We start from the raw sequence: 17,569 nt of genomic DNA, 5'->3' as shown, positions 1-17,569 counted from the left end.
ACACTGTTCCTTGGTTTAACTCTTGAATTCAGCATTCTCTTCGTCAACACAAAAGCATGGTTTGTGAGGATACCTGGCTGTAATGGATCTTCAATATACAGCATGGATGGTCTGTAGCCATCTAGCATGCTTTTTTGCACTTCGTCTTTGGCAACGTAAGAGCCACCATCCTTTATTCGGATTCCAGTCTTCAGATAATTGAAGTGACGTCCATATAATTCAAAAAACTCTATTAAAAGAACACCATAGTTGGCATTGGGTGTGCAGGCATCTTCTCTGGGATGCAGCTATTAAGAAGAGAAGAAAAAAATTAATTTTCTTAATACTTCAAATGCCATCAAGTCCTCTTCTGTTTACCTTTATATTATTTTCTAATTCAAGGCAGGCACGTTGAAATATAATAAGTAACACATAATAATAAAGCAGACATATCTGAATGTAATAACCATTCTTAATAAAGCTGTCCTGCCTCTTTGAAACAAGATGTAATCAAAGCTTGTATAAACTCATTACCTCTTTACAATAAGGCTGGCAAGTATTTCTGCCTTTATATTTGAATGTTAAAGGCGTTTCTAACATTTATATACTTTGTATTTGAACTTTCAGTTCAGTAAGTCAACTTCAGTGCCAAAGGCAGAGTTCATACACGCACAAAAAAAGAATGCTCCAGAATCAATTTGATCTTCAAAAACCTGGGTTTTTAATACAAATACAGGATTTCAATCTACAAAGCTATATAAATAAACCCCCTTACTGTTAGACACGCAGCCTAAGAGATTACAGATTGGTTTTGTAATTGTTATAAAACCTGACTGGATCAGTTTTTTGCTAATGGAGATGCCACTAGTTACAGTTTTTTAAAAAATGGGAATGGGAGAGGTTTGGGTTTGTTTCAGAAAGATATGCCTGTTACGTTCCTTTCTTTTCTGCTTGGCTGTCAACTGAAAATTGCACTGAGCAAACACTGATCTCCAGCTCAAGGGTCAGGTTTAGAAGTAACTACAGTGTGAAAAAGTACAAATATACACACACACTGTACACATGTAGTTAAAGAATAAGATTAAACACAAGAAAAAAAATGAGGCTAAAAGAGAGAACTTGCTACTTTGTACCTCCGCAAAGTGTTTTCCCAGCCCAAAATAACAAAATGGATTTAGCTTACGAATTCTGTTCTCTAGTATTTAACAGACAGTAAAATCTTTATTCTCTTCCAGGTGAAAAACCAAAAGAAGCAAATAAAATTCTGTTGTATTCATTTAACTATATGCAGAATGTACGATCTTGAAACCAAGTGTTACAAAGAACAGCTGTGCCTAACACTAACAGCACCACGCTCAAGACCTGGTATCGACACACTAATGGATGTTCCAAACATCTCCTCTAACTCCAGAAGCAGCAGTATGGAAGACAGAAGAGAAGACAGCTGCGATGTGACTATTATAAATGAAAAGGGAGTGCAAAACCACAAACAAAAGGGATTAAATTATTAAGTTTAACAATTAAACTCTTTAATATATGCCCATTAGCATCAACAGATAATGGATTTCATTAAGCTTACCTGAAGGAAACTGACAGCCATTAAAAAAAGACTGTAAGAACCAATTCCACCTGTGAATACTTCATTAAGGTCCCTCTGCAACAGGAACTGTTTCAATACTAAAACTAGATATGGTAATACAGGGTATTTCTGAAAAAGAACAAAAAAAGTTTCAGGATACCCTGATGCATATAAACAGTTGATGCTAAAAAGCCTCACATATACAAATTTTAGGAGGAAGGTTTATGTAAGCACACACAGACAGGACTAGACAGACAAGTACTCAAGGCTATTATGCCAAAATTGAGCAAAGAATAAAGATTTTTTTTTTCTCCTATAAAAGTTCTGTAGGTTTAAGTAGAAGACAGCGTAGAAACAAATTGAGTTACTTTCATACTTACTACTATATACACATAAAAGAATAAACAATTAACAAGTTGAACTCCATGCATCTAGCTCATCAGCAACTGAGAAAATCCCCCAATACTTGGAAGTTACCTTGCAACTCAATGACATTATCAAGACAGATGTACATGATTTCTAATCATTTTGATTTTAAGTGCTTGCTTTACTCAGGCTTACAGATTTTCCCAAAGGAGTTTTGCTTATTTAACTACTGAAATACTTTTTCTTATTGTTAGACTAAAAACAAAACAAAGCACTTAGCAGTAGAAAATCAATACCATATCACCAAAATGAGACTGCACTTCATATCCTTACACAAAACATGAAAATCCAAGTAACACTTTCTACTATTTTGATACAACATCTACCACAAGCGTCCCATACACCAAATAGCAAAATGTATATAAAGACACTGTAATATCCAGATACTGTAATACATCCAACATATGGAGAAAAAAGCCAAAAGGTAATAGGATCTATGAGACAGCTATCAGGGAACTCCTGAACCATAACTCGCTGTGTCTAACTTTATCAGCATTTGTATACTGGAACAATATTCAATAGAGACCAAGATTATTCCTACCTGCTACAAGACTGCAGAGCACTACTGATTTTATGTTCACGGAACCACAGTTACAAGAGCAGAACATTCAAAGTCAGTATTAGTGCATTTTCATTAGTCACTGTACCACTGTAACATTTCCATATGTATTCCCTTTGTACATTTTACTCTTTCCATGTATTTGATGGCAATAAACCTAAGAATTACATGCAGTACTACCAGACAACAAAAACTAACTGTGAATACATATCTGCAGTAAGGATGCAGCTCAAAGTAAAACAAATTAAGTCACCACATGAATATAGAGCTCTATAGCCCTATCATAGTATAGCCTAACCTTGATAAAATCTTTGATGAGCTGTGCTGCTTTAACCCCATTCTGTACATTAAAACTGATATCAACTTTTACTTCCGTGAAGGAATCTGTCAGTTTAATAATAGGTACCTGCAAAAGAAAGACAGATTAAGTCAACACACTTCCAACACATGTTTGTTTTCATTCTTAATGCTACGCATCAATAAAACCGATATATCTTACGAATTCATAGAGAAGGCAAATAAAAGAAACAGGTCTCCTAACCAGTTATGAACACACACTGCCTACCTGTTCAAATTTTGCTTTTCTTAACTCATATATGTTGTTTTCAGTTCACTACACTGTTTTAACAAAACATAACACTGCAGCTTCAAAGTTATCTACTTTACATTGGTTTTAGCCAGTTTCTGGTGCAGCGCAGCTCTAGCAGGAGAAACAAACAGCAGAGGGAGACAAACGCTTAAGAAATAAATGGTAACAGACATCCTCCTAAAAAACACACAGATTCCTCAGCAACGTTATCTTTAAACAAGAAGCAGAAGGTATTGAGAGCACTCTACTCTATCTCCACCTGCATGATTTCTAAATTATGTCTTTCACTAATGACAGCAGTCAGACATCTGCTTAAACTTCAACACCCTTACCACAGTCTTACAACAAGCAAAAGGAAGTCAGAATAGAATTAATCCCATCCTGCACAAGAAATACCATTAAATATTTATGCAATACTTATACTGTACTCATTAATTCTATATGAAAGCATACTTACTTACTTACAATAAAAAATACATATATTTCACTTACTTACTACAAATTCTGTCCAGAAATTTACAAGTTTGATCTCATTAATTCACCTCAATGACTAGCATAACCACACTTGAAAGCAAGCATATGCTGTGCTGTGTGGAAACTCTAAAGACTTTTTCCCAATAGACGAAATGTTTTCTTGGAACACCATCAATTATTTTGTCAGAAATTAAACCATCATTAAATAAAAACTTTCTATTTTGATGCGAAGTAGCTTCTGCTTATTTATCCTTTTAACATGATCCTCCTTAGTCTATAAATTTAGTTTAAAAAAGGAAATACCCTTCTTTCCCAAACTTACAGTTGCTTTATCTAAAACCTTTACTGAGTTTTCATCTGCTACATTGTGCTTTCTAAGAGCTTCTTCCAGGGTCCAAAGAGGTAACGTCTCCCATTTTCCAAACACAACCAAGTCAATATCGCTGAAATGAAAAGAAGACATAGATACATTCAAATTAAAAGACCAATACACCAAAAAGACAGACAATTGATACCCACATGTAACTGGAAGTAAGCTGATGGAATGCAGCTTAGCCAAATAATTTATTCTTTATATTCTTTGGAAAGGGGTGGGGGTGAATTCTTACGCTTGGGAAGATAAAGAACATTTCAGATTACCAAGAGCAGAGGGCTGACACATGTACAATCAACTGGCTTGCCCAAGTCAGACATGAATCTCCTCACATCACACAGTCAGCAGAGAGGGATCAGCTTCTCCAGAGTAATTTAGAGCAAGAAGGTAAATAACTGTGAATCATATAAGGGCTGCATTCATCATTAAAGTCAATTTAACAGCTGGACACTGAAAGGGAAAGCCCTGCTCCTCATCTTCCTCTCCCAGATGCACGGTCCTGTCCTCTTTAGTCCAAGTCTGGTATTTGTCTAACCTACAGCAAATCAATTCATATACTAATGAGCCTGGCAGAAACCCACTCAACCCCTCTCCCTCCACATGCAAAACAAAACAAAACCAAACCCCACACTCTGTGGGTAATTTCCTGCCTCCTCACAACTCAAAGGTTGTTTTCCAGATGATCCCAGCACCAAAGTGGGCGCGTGGTAAGCAGCTGGCATGTAGTGCTAACAACAGGGAGCAGGGAAGGAGAGAGAAAAACGTGGCAACTTTTCAGGAAGCAACAAGCTGTTAAATAAGATCAAACCTTCTAGTTAACTTCACTCATTAACTCAGCTCCTTGAAGAAGTATCTCCATCCCTCTAACTTCCTGCCAACGCACGCTGACGTTCATTTGGCTACGCAAGGAGCTGAAACCCTAATTACTCTCTTTCTTGTCTTTTTTCTTGATTTCCTATGCAAAGAAGGCAAGTGTATAACCCTATAGTTAAGTATAACTAAGGTCATTTCAGGAATATGGAGAACTGCATAACAGAACACAGTGAAAAGAAAAAAAAAAAAAAAAAAAAGTAATAACACTACCCCTATCCTTCCCCCTTCTGCTCCACATAGGTTTCACAGCTTTGCTCATTCACAAATAACAATGCTTCAACATCCTCAAGGCATTCAAAGAAACTACATCTGCACTAGATGAAACATCTCTTGACAACAACTAATGTCAGCAACAGGCAAGTTCAGCACCAGTTCAACTGCATACCATTTAGCTGACAAGGACAGGTAGCATTCAGCACGTTTCCAATAACCATGTTCAAACCTGCTTGGAGAGCAGGAATTGGTGCTGAACACTTCTCTTCTAATTTACTTTAACTAAACTAGTGTTTAACACACCAGTGATGCTGATGGTGGCAGTAGGAGACGTTTTATGTACATTAAGAAAGAAAAGGCAGACCTCTCATCACTTGAGGAAACATATTACCTGCAAGATAATACAAAGATCCAGCAGCAGAACAATCACATAACTGATATTGAAGATTTTGTATAAGTAAAAGGATATTAAAGAAATTCTAGCACAGATTAAGAGAATTAAAAACACAGTCTGCCAAAAACTCAGTTGAAACCAATATGGAGAAAACAAAGCATATGGAATCAAGTAGAAAACAACAAACCTTTTCTTGTTATTCCATCAACTTCAAAATGGTCAAGCAAATACATACAGAACTATAGCTATTAGTCACGTGGATAGGAATCTCTTGCATTACCAGTGTACAATCAAGTTTAATTAAGCCCATTTAAAATCTATCTTGAAAAGGCCGAGAATGAGGCCAAGAATGAAAACAATACATATTTGTAGGCCTTCTAACTTCTTAAAAAAAAAAAAAAAGGACCAATTCAGGTTTCTGCAACTCTTTAGATTCCAACAGTTCACATTGTAACCCTCATGACCTGACATCAGAAGGTGAGATGACTCCGGTATCACTCACAGTCAGTACTGGATTTTAATTTCTCATGCTCCCAAAGAATATTTTGGAATATCTACAGAACTGAATTAAAATGTTAATCTCAGACTTACGCTACATAAAAGTATTTCCTGCAGCCGTTTAAGCCTTTGTTTCTACTTCTATTTAATTGCCAAAAATACTCACAAATTTCTATACAGAAGACAATAAAGTCACAGAGCAATGATTTTCTTTATGAAAACTAGTAACAGATTTTGAAAAGGTAGAGGTTAACTACTATACAGATTTCACAAAAGAAGATAAAGGAAAAGAAACGGTACAACACTGATATATATATTTTTTTCTTATATATACATATTTTTAATCTTCAATGCTAACATTAAGAAGGTAGCCCTACATGTTTTCATCTCTAGATGATGAAATTTGGCTTTTCTATAGGAAGGTTGACTTCTTATTTTGGTTCAGTTTCTTAATAAAGTCAAAAAGAAAAGAAAATTGTGATTTTTTTTCCACAGTGTAATAATTCAGATCTTTTACTGATAACGTGAAGCCTATATAGATGTATTACAGCTAGTAGCACTAATTACTGGATTTCTGCACATTCTGCAGAGTATTAATAGCACAACCCTTTCTTATTAAAAGAAGTGTGTGGACACGTATGCACAAGTAACAGATACTGGGATATTGGATAAATCTCTACAGGGCTACAGATTCCACAGGACATCCTTTCTCCTGTATGAAATTTATACAGCAAAATTACTAACCTTGTAGGTAAATATAAACCAGTTTTAAAACTTCCAAATATCTGCACCTGGAACACAAGAACAGTGCGTAAGAAATCAGACTTACAGGTTTCAGAAGACAAATTTTCTACAGTTGCTTGTACAGGATGATTGCTGCTACCCTCCATTGGCAGAATTAGGTATTGCTAGCAGGTACATTATGAAAGAAAGCACTCTTTTCTGTCACAGCATTTACATACCTAACATAGTATAAATAGTTAATGATTACACAAGCACAGATAATAACATTAACAACTTCAACTTTTCTCCTAGTAAACTTTTTCTTAATATCAGGATTTTTACTATAATCAAGTTTAGCAAAAGCCATAAACCAGATGATTTTAAAACACTGATGACTGACAGAACACACACACACAAAAGACAACACAAAAAAAAGTCAGATCAATTCTGTTTTGCTTTAAGTATACCCTTCTGTTTTTAAACACATTTTCAGAATTTAGCTTTATATATTTCTGCTGCTTTGTATACGTAAAATAATAAAAAATTTAAACCTAATAGTTTTTGTTGTTGGTTTTTTTCCTGAAATACAGGTAGCACAACTCTCTCTAAAACAGCAACAACAAAATAGCTTCAGGAACTGTCACATGATCATGCAGATTCAGTTCACTGTGCTGGATTTTTATTAGCACTGGAAGTTTAAAACATTGTGCATGTATTGCAAGCTGTCCGAAACCTCAATCTCTTCAATGTACCAAGCCTCACCGGGGGGTCAGACTCACAATCCAAGTCTCAGAGGGGACTGGAGAGACTTCAAAGGAAAGTTATCTACACATTTGGACTAATTTTCAACTAGACTGTCTTCTGATGCACTTCCTGGAGCCACCTTACAGTTACATATTCTGCCTTAATGAGTCTCACAAACTAGCTTGATTTCCACCTATGTGTATGTCAAGTGACCCACTTTTCATATTTTTTCCCTTTGGGATAAGAAAAGAGAGAGACAGGAAAAGATGATGTTCTGTAAATAAGTGCTTTTACACTTTAAAAGGCTAAGAAGCAGAACACAAATTCTTCCTCTTGATTATTTTGCATCACCTCACTCTTTAACCTTTCTTATTCCTAAGGCCAACAAAAAGCACGCAACTGCAGTAAACTTGATGTTCAAAGTCCATAGGTAATCACAGTACAAAAGATTGCAAGAGATGTTACTGCACTAGTATCAATATTTTACCAGATCTTGACAAAAGAAGAAAGACAAGACATGCTAAAGTTAGGAATGTAATAAAAATAAAAATAATTTTAAACTTACGATAACTTTTTTAAAAAAGCACTCAATCTATGTTTGGGGCCAGTCAGATCAGGATTTATTCCACCACTAAAGAAGTCTGAAAAGTACTTTTTCATAATAAAGCAAACATCGTGGATGGGTTAAGAAAGTCCAAATATGCTTTCACATTACTAAACAAAGGAGTGTGTTCCACTCAACAGCAAAGAAAGCCCTTGTTAAATAAACAACCCTGAAAATATTCATAAACTTACTGATACAACGTATATGACCTTTGCTGAAAGGAATGAGAGAACATCTGCTCTTGTACAATAATTTGGAGTATGAGAAACTGAACTGTTATAAAAGAAACCCACACCCACACTCCAATCCCTCTCTCATCCATCAAAACTACAGGGATGGAAGAGGAAGAGAGGGGAAATCAGAACAGATTTTAAAAGATTCAGATTTATTATCAAAGTAGAATTTAATCCACAGTAGTTGTATAGCCATTTCCACATGAAAAGCATCCCAAATGCAGGATACTATTACGAGAGACGTGTTGGTTTTTACACTGTGCCAGTACTGTTCACTTTATGTTTATTCTGTGTAGACAGAGGTAAGAACACGCCTTCATAAGACAGCACTTCGTAGTACTGCAATGGACTCCTACTGCTGTCAGTATTTATTGCCATAAACTTGTTCGAGTCAGATTCCGGAGCTCCTGAAGGAGCTTTCACAACGGTACATGTCCAAATATGTCCTCACTGCGCAGAACTGAACTTGAAAACCCACAAAACATGGGGAACTCTGTCCTGTCAAAATCCCCACATCAGGACAAAGAACAAATCTATCCGTAGCCAATTCAAATTCCTCTTTCTGCTACATCATTAAGTTAAAATATGAATTTTCTGAAGTCTACAAAAATAAACAGTCCTACTATTTCCAATCGTAGTATTTTTATAATTGAAGTGCATGAAGTACACAACACTGCCTCAGAGAGGCCACACACTCAGACATGAAGCTGAGGGCACTCTGACAAATGCATCCTAAACTCCATTGAAGCACTTGTTGAATACTCAGCTTTTCAGATTCAACTACTCAAAAACCGTTGTGCCTCCATTAAATGCCTTCATTTAATGTTTTGAGTTGTTCAGTTCCAGTGTAATTAAAGCCTTTCTTATGGTCAGAGCACTGCCGATGCCAAGAACAGTTCTCACTTACTAGGAATGTTTCCTTCTAAGCACATTCCCTTGAGTAAGAGAGCAAATGACACAATTGCTAACTTCTATAAATAAAGTAACAGTTTAGGATACCTAGTTTTACCCCTCTTCATCTGCTTTTTCAGCCTTTTCTGACATGAAACAGGAAAATGAAAAAAAAAACAAAACTGCACACACATTCCACACTATCTCTATACAATTAGATTCATGAAGTCTCATTTTACTTCCCGTGGTATCAGATTTTTACAACATACACAAAGCTGAATGTCTATGTTTAACTTGAAGGTTTATTTTAGTTGGATTTGCTGCATCTACCAGTCAAAGCGAACAGCTTAAACATTAACTAATCACTTTACACTACAGCTACAGCAGAGGACATTGGACCAGACACCACTCCACCTTCTCAGAGCATGAACTCAGTACTCAGATTTTGGAAGTACTGAACCAGTACGATTTTCAGAAGTTTAGTGATTAACTGAAAAGACTGGAAAATCAGAGATGGCTGTCAAAGTTAAAAGTCAAGTTCAGCAGTTAGTTCCCAAGCAGGTCTGTAAAGTATTAGAAAAATGGCATTACCGTAATTGCCAGGTTATAAGCTGGCACAATTCCAGTTCTTAAAAAGATTATGGCTTCAAAAAACCAGTAACAGTATGTTAGATAGATAAAAAATATTTTCTCAATAACCCAAAGTCATATATCTAATCAATCAATCAATCAATCAATCAAAGATCTAGCTTCCACAGGTTAAGTCTGTCCTACAAATGGTTAGAACCCCCTGGAAAGCAGTAAATTCTGGTGCACCGTTCAAAAGTCTGGCAGTAACAAAGAAAGATCCCCAAGTAATAAATCCACCCACACCATTAAGCTAGTAAGCCTACAGCACATAAACTTGTCTGGACAACAGTGGCATCTTTTCTAGGCTGAAAATAATGTGTTTTCTCAGTGAAATTCACCACTACAAGATTCTGGTAAGGTGCATCAGAGTAAGCACTGTTCAAGGCCAGCAGTGTTTCTTGTCACGGTGGCATCCCACCACTCCTGCTCTTTAACAGGCTATACACATCCTTGTTTCCTCACTGTTAGTGGAGAGCTACACAACACTGTGAGATATACCCAAGTTTGGCACAGTTCCATTAGAAAAATTACTGCTTTTTCCTCAAAGAGAAAATTACCCAATGTGTAGTACTGACCGCACCGACCCCCTGAAGTTCTGTGAGGTAGGCTTTGATGACAGTCAGTCAAGAGGCTGATGTGCTCTTTCCACATTATATACATCACTAACATGCTGTCTGTAACACGTGAACTACCTTGAAGACAGCAGTGTATTTTACACACTAAAACAAACACATACAGATAGCTCATACTGAATTCCAGTAGTCACTCTGCCAATCTCTGAAAACACTTCCCAGAAAAAAATGTTAGGAAGATCTGAAATGAATAGCAGGTTAACGTCACTCATGTCATAACATTACCTTCTACTGTGGCAGGATCAAAGTGCATTCCTTAAACTAAAGATTTTGCTGTCTGAATTTGGCTTGTTGTTCTGGTTAGCAAGTCCTTATTTTCAGCTACTGTTATCTGTATTTATCTGTAGATAAATGACTAAGGCTACAAATCTGCATTCTGGAAATGATCACCGTGTTAGCAGAAACAATTATGCTAAAAACCCAACAGTGTCTCCAGAAAAATTTCTTGAGATGTAAAAGAAGCTTTTCTAGTTTCTCTTCAATCCATCATTTATTATAAACAAAACAAACCATAAATACACAGCTCATAAATACAGAGGAGAAACTTGCTTCAGCTGAATAAATCACTGGCAAAAACCTACCTTCGGTGGAAAGTGGCATTAGAGATTTAAAGCTCAATATATAGTAAAAAGATCTGCAGAGTTGTTTTTTTTTCTGTACAGAAACCTGGATAATTTACATTTGTAAGATATTTCAATTCAGTTTATCTGCCCATTATGGTCTACATAGCATGGCATTGTTAGCATTCCACCTTCAGAGACTTATTCAAGACTGCAGGTCTTTGGACTAGAAGTCCTGCCGCAGACTTTTTCACTCAGCTATGGGTTTCAGAATTTATTTTTTTAAACGTGGTACAGTATAAGCATGTCTGCCTGCCTGATAAATTTACCTTCGTCTTAATAATTATTAATGAGATTAAACATTATTTTGCCATATCTTACATCTTTTCTTTGACTACAGGTCTAGCTTGTCTTTGTTCTTTTCTGTTCTTATGTGTGATATAAAATGTTGACCTATATTACCATAGAAATAAACATCACCTCTCTTATTTGACTAGAAAGCCTTATTTATTTATTTATTTATTTTTAAACAGAAGAATAAACAGTGTTTTCAGAACTTCAAAGACTAAGCAGGCACAAAATGCTGTCTTTTATATCTTAACAAACAGAACAGTGTCCTACTCACATCTGCATTAGGCCAGAGTTCCTTTATAACGTTTTCTATCCTGTTCACCACTTCCATTCGCATTCTCTCTTCTTCATGTCTGGGAGACATATACTTATAAAAGTCAATGATTTCTTCATGAAGACTGGAAGAAAAAAAACAAAACAAAACAAAACAAATACTCCTAGTTAAGGACCAGTCTACGAGCATCATGCAATAAATAATATATATATTTTTTAAACCTAGATTTGCAACACTTAGCAAGATTTAGTTTCCCATTAGTTTCCTTACACTAACTTGCACCATACGTATGGAAGCAACGCTAAGCCAGAGTACCTTCACATCAGAAGTTGCACTGTGTAAAGTCAGCATTATACAGAACATTTCAGTCTTCAACTAAGAATGCAGCTGTAAGCTTAAAGCACATCCAGCTCAAAAGCTCCAAGAGGAGGTTTTCAGCCAGCACTTCCCAGCCTGCCCCTGGCACCAGCAAGGGAATTCCAGGCATCAGTCTATATCCAGCCTCAAGCTTTCAAAAAAGTTTATAGTAATTGTGCCAGTACTAGAGCGAGAAAAACTGCTGCTTTTACTGTTTAGACAAGGCACAAACTGAATATGCATTCTCTCCCCATAACAAGAAAGTAAGTAGTACGCACACAGCAGCTGTGGCTCAGAAACTGCCTGACAAGCAGACAACCAACTTGGCAGATGTGAGTTACCCTGTTACACGTGCTGCTCACAGTCAGCAAGCTACATTTACATTGCCTTTACTAGAGCTGCAATAACAAAGTCTTCACACAGTGCCACCAATGTGGAGACCTCTATAGTATCAGACGCACATCATCAGCTTGACTAACATCATATTCAAAAAAGCAGACACAAAAAAAACCCTTAATTCCAACAAAATACAGAGGAGCTCTGGCACAGAGTAGTGAAATTAATTTCATTTGTTCTCTGTAATGATCATTACAGTAACATTTTATTTAAATATATTGTTTCTAGTTTCCAAGTACGCACGCATCCTCCCATCACCAAAAAGGAGTAATTCACAGAAGCACATCCTTAGATCAGACACAGGACCCAACACTTCCCCACTGCACACATGTTTAAATAAATCACATGTTGATAACTGCAAGTTGTACAAAGGTGTCAAAAAAACAGACTGAAACATCCGAAGGGTGTATTTGACTGAATCAGAGCATGGACAGAACTCAGTCCATGACTTGTCTTGCATTCTTCAGCACTGTATGTTACAAACAACAAAAGCTTCTTTCTATAAGAGACCAAGGGATGAAATATCTATGTTACTTTTTACCCAGCATTTACTGGAATTACATCCAACATCTGCAAGACAATTGTGCCAACGGCCTATGAGCCTGGGATGGCAATCACCACAGGCTCTCTATGGCTAATGCAAAGAGAAGAACGCCTCTGAAAAAGCTCCTCACGGGGATATAACCAGGTCACCGTCAGAGAGAATCTCACCAAGGCCTCAAGCCCAAACCCGGGGCAGCCTCGCTACCCCCACAGCGATGTTTTTAAAAGGCAGAACGGAGCGCGCACTGCTGTCAGAGGGCGCACGACGGCACAGGCCCAGCACGAGAGAAAACCAAGGGACCTGGGGAGACGTGAAGGTGCAGCACAGCACAACCCTTCTGCCAGCTGCTGGTGGCCCTGGCTGCTCCTGGGCTTCCAGGGCCGAGCTGTTCCTTCAGCCCAACTTCAGGAAACACCGCCACCAGGAGTTTAAGTCCCTGAAGCCAAAAGAGGTCTGTGCCGTGCAAACACTGCAGGTCTCAGTGCCTGCTCCATTAACGCACCCACACAACGCTCCTATGGAGATAAATACATCAGTTGGTGCATCTCTGGGAAGCATGTAACTACTGAGGTGATACGCATAAATATCATGCGTGCCTACATCTGGATTGCTCTTACTCTTAGATAGCCGTGCAAGTTTTTATGGTGAAGAGAAGAAATTAAACAGGACAGAAACAGACACATCACACCTGCACCAAACACTGCTACACAACATAGACACAGAAAGAATGAAATGGGAACTCTGTCAGTGACAGAAGACAGTACTAGAGGCAGCCCTCAGTGTGCCAGGTGGAAACCTCCCGAGCCCCAGGAGCGCCATGCTGCAGAGCGCAGCCCTCAGCTCCACCTGGAACCGCACTTCCCTGCCCACTGCAACTGCTGCCAACAAGTGAGAGAATGATTAATCAGAGACAAGATAAACAGAAGCAGTAACATGCAGATTTCAGAGCAAAACAGCATGACTTGGTAGCGTGACTCCAATTAATACAGAGTTAACTAGAATTGTATTGAAAATTAAAACCCAAGATTATTCACTGTCTTAATCAACATCTATAGCTGCAGTTTTTTTAAACAATTTGTTGAGATTAATGGAGCCTGTTGTCTAAAGTCTCTAGTGGAATTTTATATCTTCAGCTGAAATGAAGATCAAAGAGACCAATAAGTTATTTTTGGCATCGTAACAGTATTTTGTTATTGAATGCCACTACATTCATTAGCTATTTAAGATAAAAGTCCTTAAAAGGAGGCTTGTTTTTGAAAGGAAATTACGCTGTAATAAACCTGATGACAGCACACAGGGCTATTTTACTTGGCTTTAGAGTCACACTGAAGCTATCAACACCCTACAGCTACTTAGAATGCATGAGGAGAGTAGTCTGCAATGCATAAGAGCATTAGTTTACTTATTACAGTAAATAGCCATAAATAAGCGTGTCTTTGTCCGGTATCCAAGGAAGTCTTAACATGTGGGGAGAAAAAAATAATCTTACAGTTGCTCTGAGTTTGCCTTAAAAGCAAGTACCAGCTGCATTGTGTCCTGTTTTCAAACCGTGTTAAGATGAGCTCACTACAATTCTACAGACCAAACAGAACTGAAGTTACAGAGAACATGCTGTGAATACAACGGACTGCAGTGTTTGTTATGTTTACCTGACAGTGACAATGATGCATCATTAAAAAAGTAAACGATGGTCACAAAAGTTGTAATGACAAAAAGGACATCACACTGCAACAGCCTGGAGCAGCACTGTGAGGAACACAAAGCCTGTCAGACCCGCAGCAATAAGGCAGAAAGCTGTGAGTCATAGGGAAGTAGGACCTTACTTTCTTTTGCAGTACAACTTGTGGGCTCTAAAAGCACTACCCAAGGTTCTCCAACTACATGGCTAAGATGCTGTTATTCTGGAGGATGAACCCTACCACACCTTTGCCAATCAATTAAAAGCAGTCATGGACAAACAAAATGCGATTTCTGCTTGAAATGCTCTGCACGCAGACACAAACTCAGTTGCCTGATGTATGAAGCAGCACAACTCACTCCAACAGGTTCAAAACTGGGCCCAGGAGAGCTACCTATAGCCATGCTGCTCCGTGAAACTGGAGACACGCTGGTGCAGACCAAATGCTGAGAAGCAAGCTGCCATATTCCTAAGCAGAGCAGGGAGACAAAAATAACAGAATAGCAGCTTGTTGCCATTGTGTGCTGAAGTACAGTTCTACGCTAACCAAAGAAATCAGTTGTAATTGAAAATTTCCTGCTTTTGTCATTTTAGAATTGTACTATAAGTCCATTTGCTCTGGCTCTTCTTCACCTTTCACTTCACAACAGAAATTACACAGACACACGTTTTAATTTCCCTGATAAGGGTGTTACCCATAGCTCCTGATCCAGAATTCCATAGTGCTCATGTTCTACAATTTATCTTACAGGACGTTCTGAAGGAAGCTCCATTTCCAAAGTGATGAAAATTTGAATTATTAAGAACCTCCGTGGACTGTGGGCAGAAGCAGGGAATGAACACACAACTTCTGCCTCCCCAAACTCTATGCTTTAAGATGAATCACTTCCGATTTCAGAGCTTATTGATTTTATATCCACACCTGGATGGGATATTTACAGTGTACTTCTGTATCATTGAACAAGTCTTTATATCCAAATTTTCTTTGGCTGAATCATTCCTGTACAACAGTGTTCAGCTGCCCTCACCATTTCATACCTACTCCGGAGGAAAAGAAAACAACACAGATGCATCCATCCCTCCACTCCAGTTAGGAAAGCCAGGATTGCACAGGAAGAGAGAGAACAACTTTGGTTTGAAGCTTCCCAGGATACTTGACTATGAAAAAGACGGCACTGTTTCTGTGACTATAAAGCAAAGAAACAAACAGGATTATGGCAGAAATTTCTGATCCTTTAGAAGTTTCGGGAACCAAGGCTTGTCCATCTTCCATTTGTGAGCTGTTTGGTCCTGAAGGGACTTTGAAGAAAACTGAGGCAAAGGAAAAGCACTGGGAGCCCAAACCCCTCCCTCCTCCAGTATTTTTAAATACAGAAGTAACACTGCACTCTCTAGCAGCATCCCAAATTCGCTTTTCAGTTTTAATGCTCGTAATTTAAAAAAATTATTTCTAGATCATTATCACCATCATCACGTATTCAGTAACAAAGCAGGACAGAGCAGACAACATGAAGACCACAAATCATTTTGCCTACCTTCAATCTGAAGCAAAACCAAGCATTAGAGCAGCAAAGGGAGCAGTAAATACACAGCATCTGCTGAGCTCCTGTCCCTACCACCTGCGTCTCTGTAGCAGACTAATTCTTGTAGTGTGTGCTAGGTTTTAAGCTACAGAAATAACAACTAAGTGCATCTGCAGGTGATTTAACAGGCAATTAAGCTTCATGACAACGAGCAGAATCAGTCCTCATAAGAAACTAAAATTACACTGAACAAAGCAAACAACTTCCAAAAGCCACAGAGACTTTGGCCATCGCTTTCTACCCTCAATCTCTGGATCACATCAATGTACTACAGGTCACACAGTAAGCAGATCTTGTGGCCACGCATGTCTTATGGGAACTTCAAAATGAAAAATCCCCAAAGATTTCCCTGTTAGTAAGGTAACAGATAGGAAAGCGTAAGGAGGTGTGACCGGGCTGCTGAGAGCAGCACTGCTGGGACGCTGCATTCATCCACCTACAGCCAGACACCTCCGAGCAGCACCCCCAGCTTGCCGAGTGACTCACAGAACTGCCTTTTCACACTGAGGGCAGGCAATGTTTTCCCAAATAAGTAAGTGAGGCAGGAGCCCAGACCCTGCTTTCAGGACCAGTGTGTTCCAAGATTCATCTAAATACTCTGATGTTCAATTTGAAAACATTTCCCTGAATGGAGCTTGTTCACTTTAAAAAGCCATGGTTGACTGATCATCACATTTCTTCAAATGCAGTGGAACAAAGAGAGATGCCACAAAAACTTAGATTACAAAGCCTATAATGCCTGTCCTGTGCAAGTATTTGAAATCATGCCGTGAAGCCTCTCCTCCTTTCTCCCAATAAACACCACTCCCCCAGGACTTTTTAGTGATTTTTTTTTTAGCAGCTTTTTAGTGATGTCCCAAACTTAACGTTAACTTATTGGTTTAACAGCATCATAAAAAGCATTAAAATAACTGCACATTGGCAATGGCAAGACATACTAAAACACAGGAGGGAAAAGAAAGCACTGTAGGCAGCTTTTTCTATTACTGAATTTAAATTATCACCATCATTTCAGTTTGTTTTTGGTTTTTTTTAGTTTATTTTATAGATCCTTCGCTTCAATGCTGATGAACAGTCTCTTCTACAGTCTCTTCTTTAAGCTGACTCAAGTAACTTCTAACTACAACTCCAAGTGCATTATTACAGTCAAAAAGTAACACAAGAGATTGCCTTTTTCTGACAACACACAAGTGAGCATTTGTCTTCACTGTGTCAAAATGGCTTCAACTTTTAGTAACAGCTAATGTCTTGAGACACACTTCTCATTCCAGCAGCCCCTCTGGTGAGCACACATAAAATACTGCAAGGCCTTTCTCTTCAGCTCACTTGTAGAAAAGCATCAGCCTGTTGGAATACAGTGAAATATATACAGCAGCTCCACATTTTGCAAATTCATAATTTGGAAAACAGAT

The 17,569-nt window shown here is 38.0% G+C and overlaps 1 protein-coding gene across 1 annotated transcript in view; it reads right to left on the bottom strand.

Annotated features, from left to right (window-relative positions):
* The window catches only part of TENT4B (terminal nucleotidyltransferase 4B), a 37,047-nt gene that overhangs the window by 7,097 nt on the left and 12,381 nt on the right, over positions 1 to 17,569 (bottom strand). Inside the window, exons 2-7 of the mRNA XM_052686751.1 lie at positions 11,600 to 11,723; positions 6,702 to 6,748; positions 3,929 to 4,049; positions 2,842 to 2,949; positions 1,559 to 1,687; positions 74 to 287 (exon numbers count right to left, since the gene is read on the bottom strand). Coding sequence (XP_052542711.1) covers positions 74 to 287; positions 1,559 to 1,687; positions 2,842 to 2,949; positions 3,929 to 4,049; positions 6,702 to 6,748; positions 11,600 to 11,723 — 743 coding nt within the window. The remainder of the gene's footprint in view (positions 1 to 73; positions 288 to 1,558; positions 1,688 to 2,841; positions 2,950 to 3,928; positions 4,050 to 6,701; positions 6,749 to 11,599; positions 11,724 to 17,569) is intronic.

The sequence above is a fragment of the Tympanuchus pallidicinctus genome, unplaced genomic scaffold, assembly GCF_026119805.1.
Source record: "Tympanuchus pallidicinctus isolate F22 unplaced genomic scaffold, pur_lepc_1.0 scaffold22, whole genome shotgun sequence".
NCBI classification, from domain to species: Eukaryota; Metazoa; Chordata; class Aves; order Galliformes; family Phasianidae; genus Tympanuchus; species Tympanuchus pallidicinctus.
The sequence above is the reverse complement of the archived record's forward strand: the minus strand, read 5'-3'. Positions and strand labels throughout refer to the sequence as shown.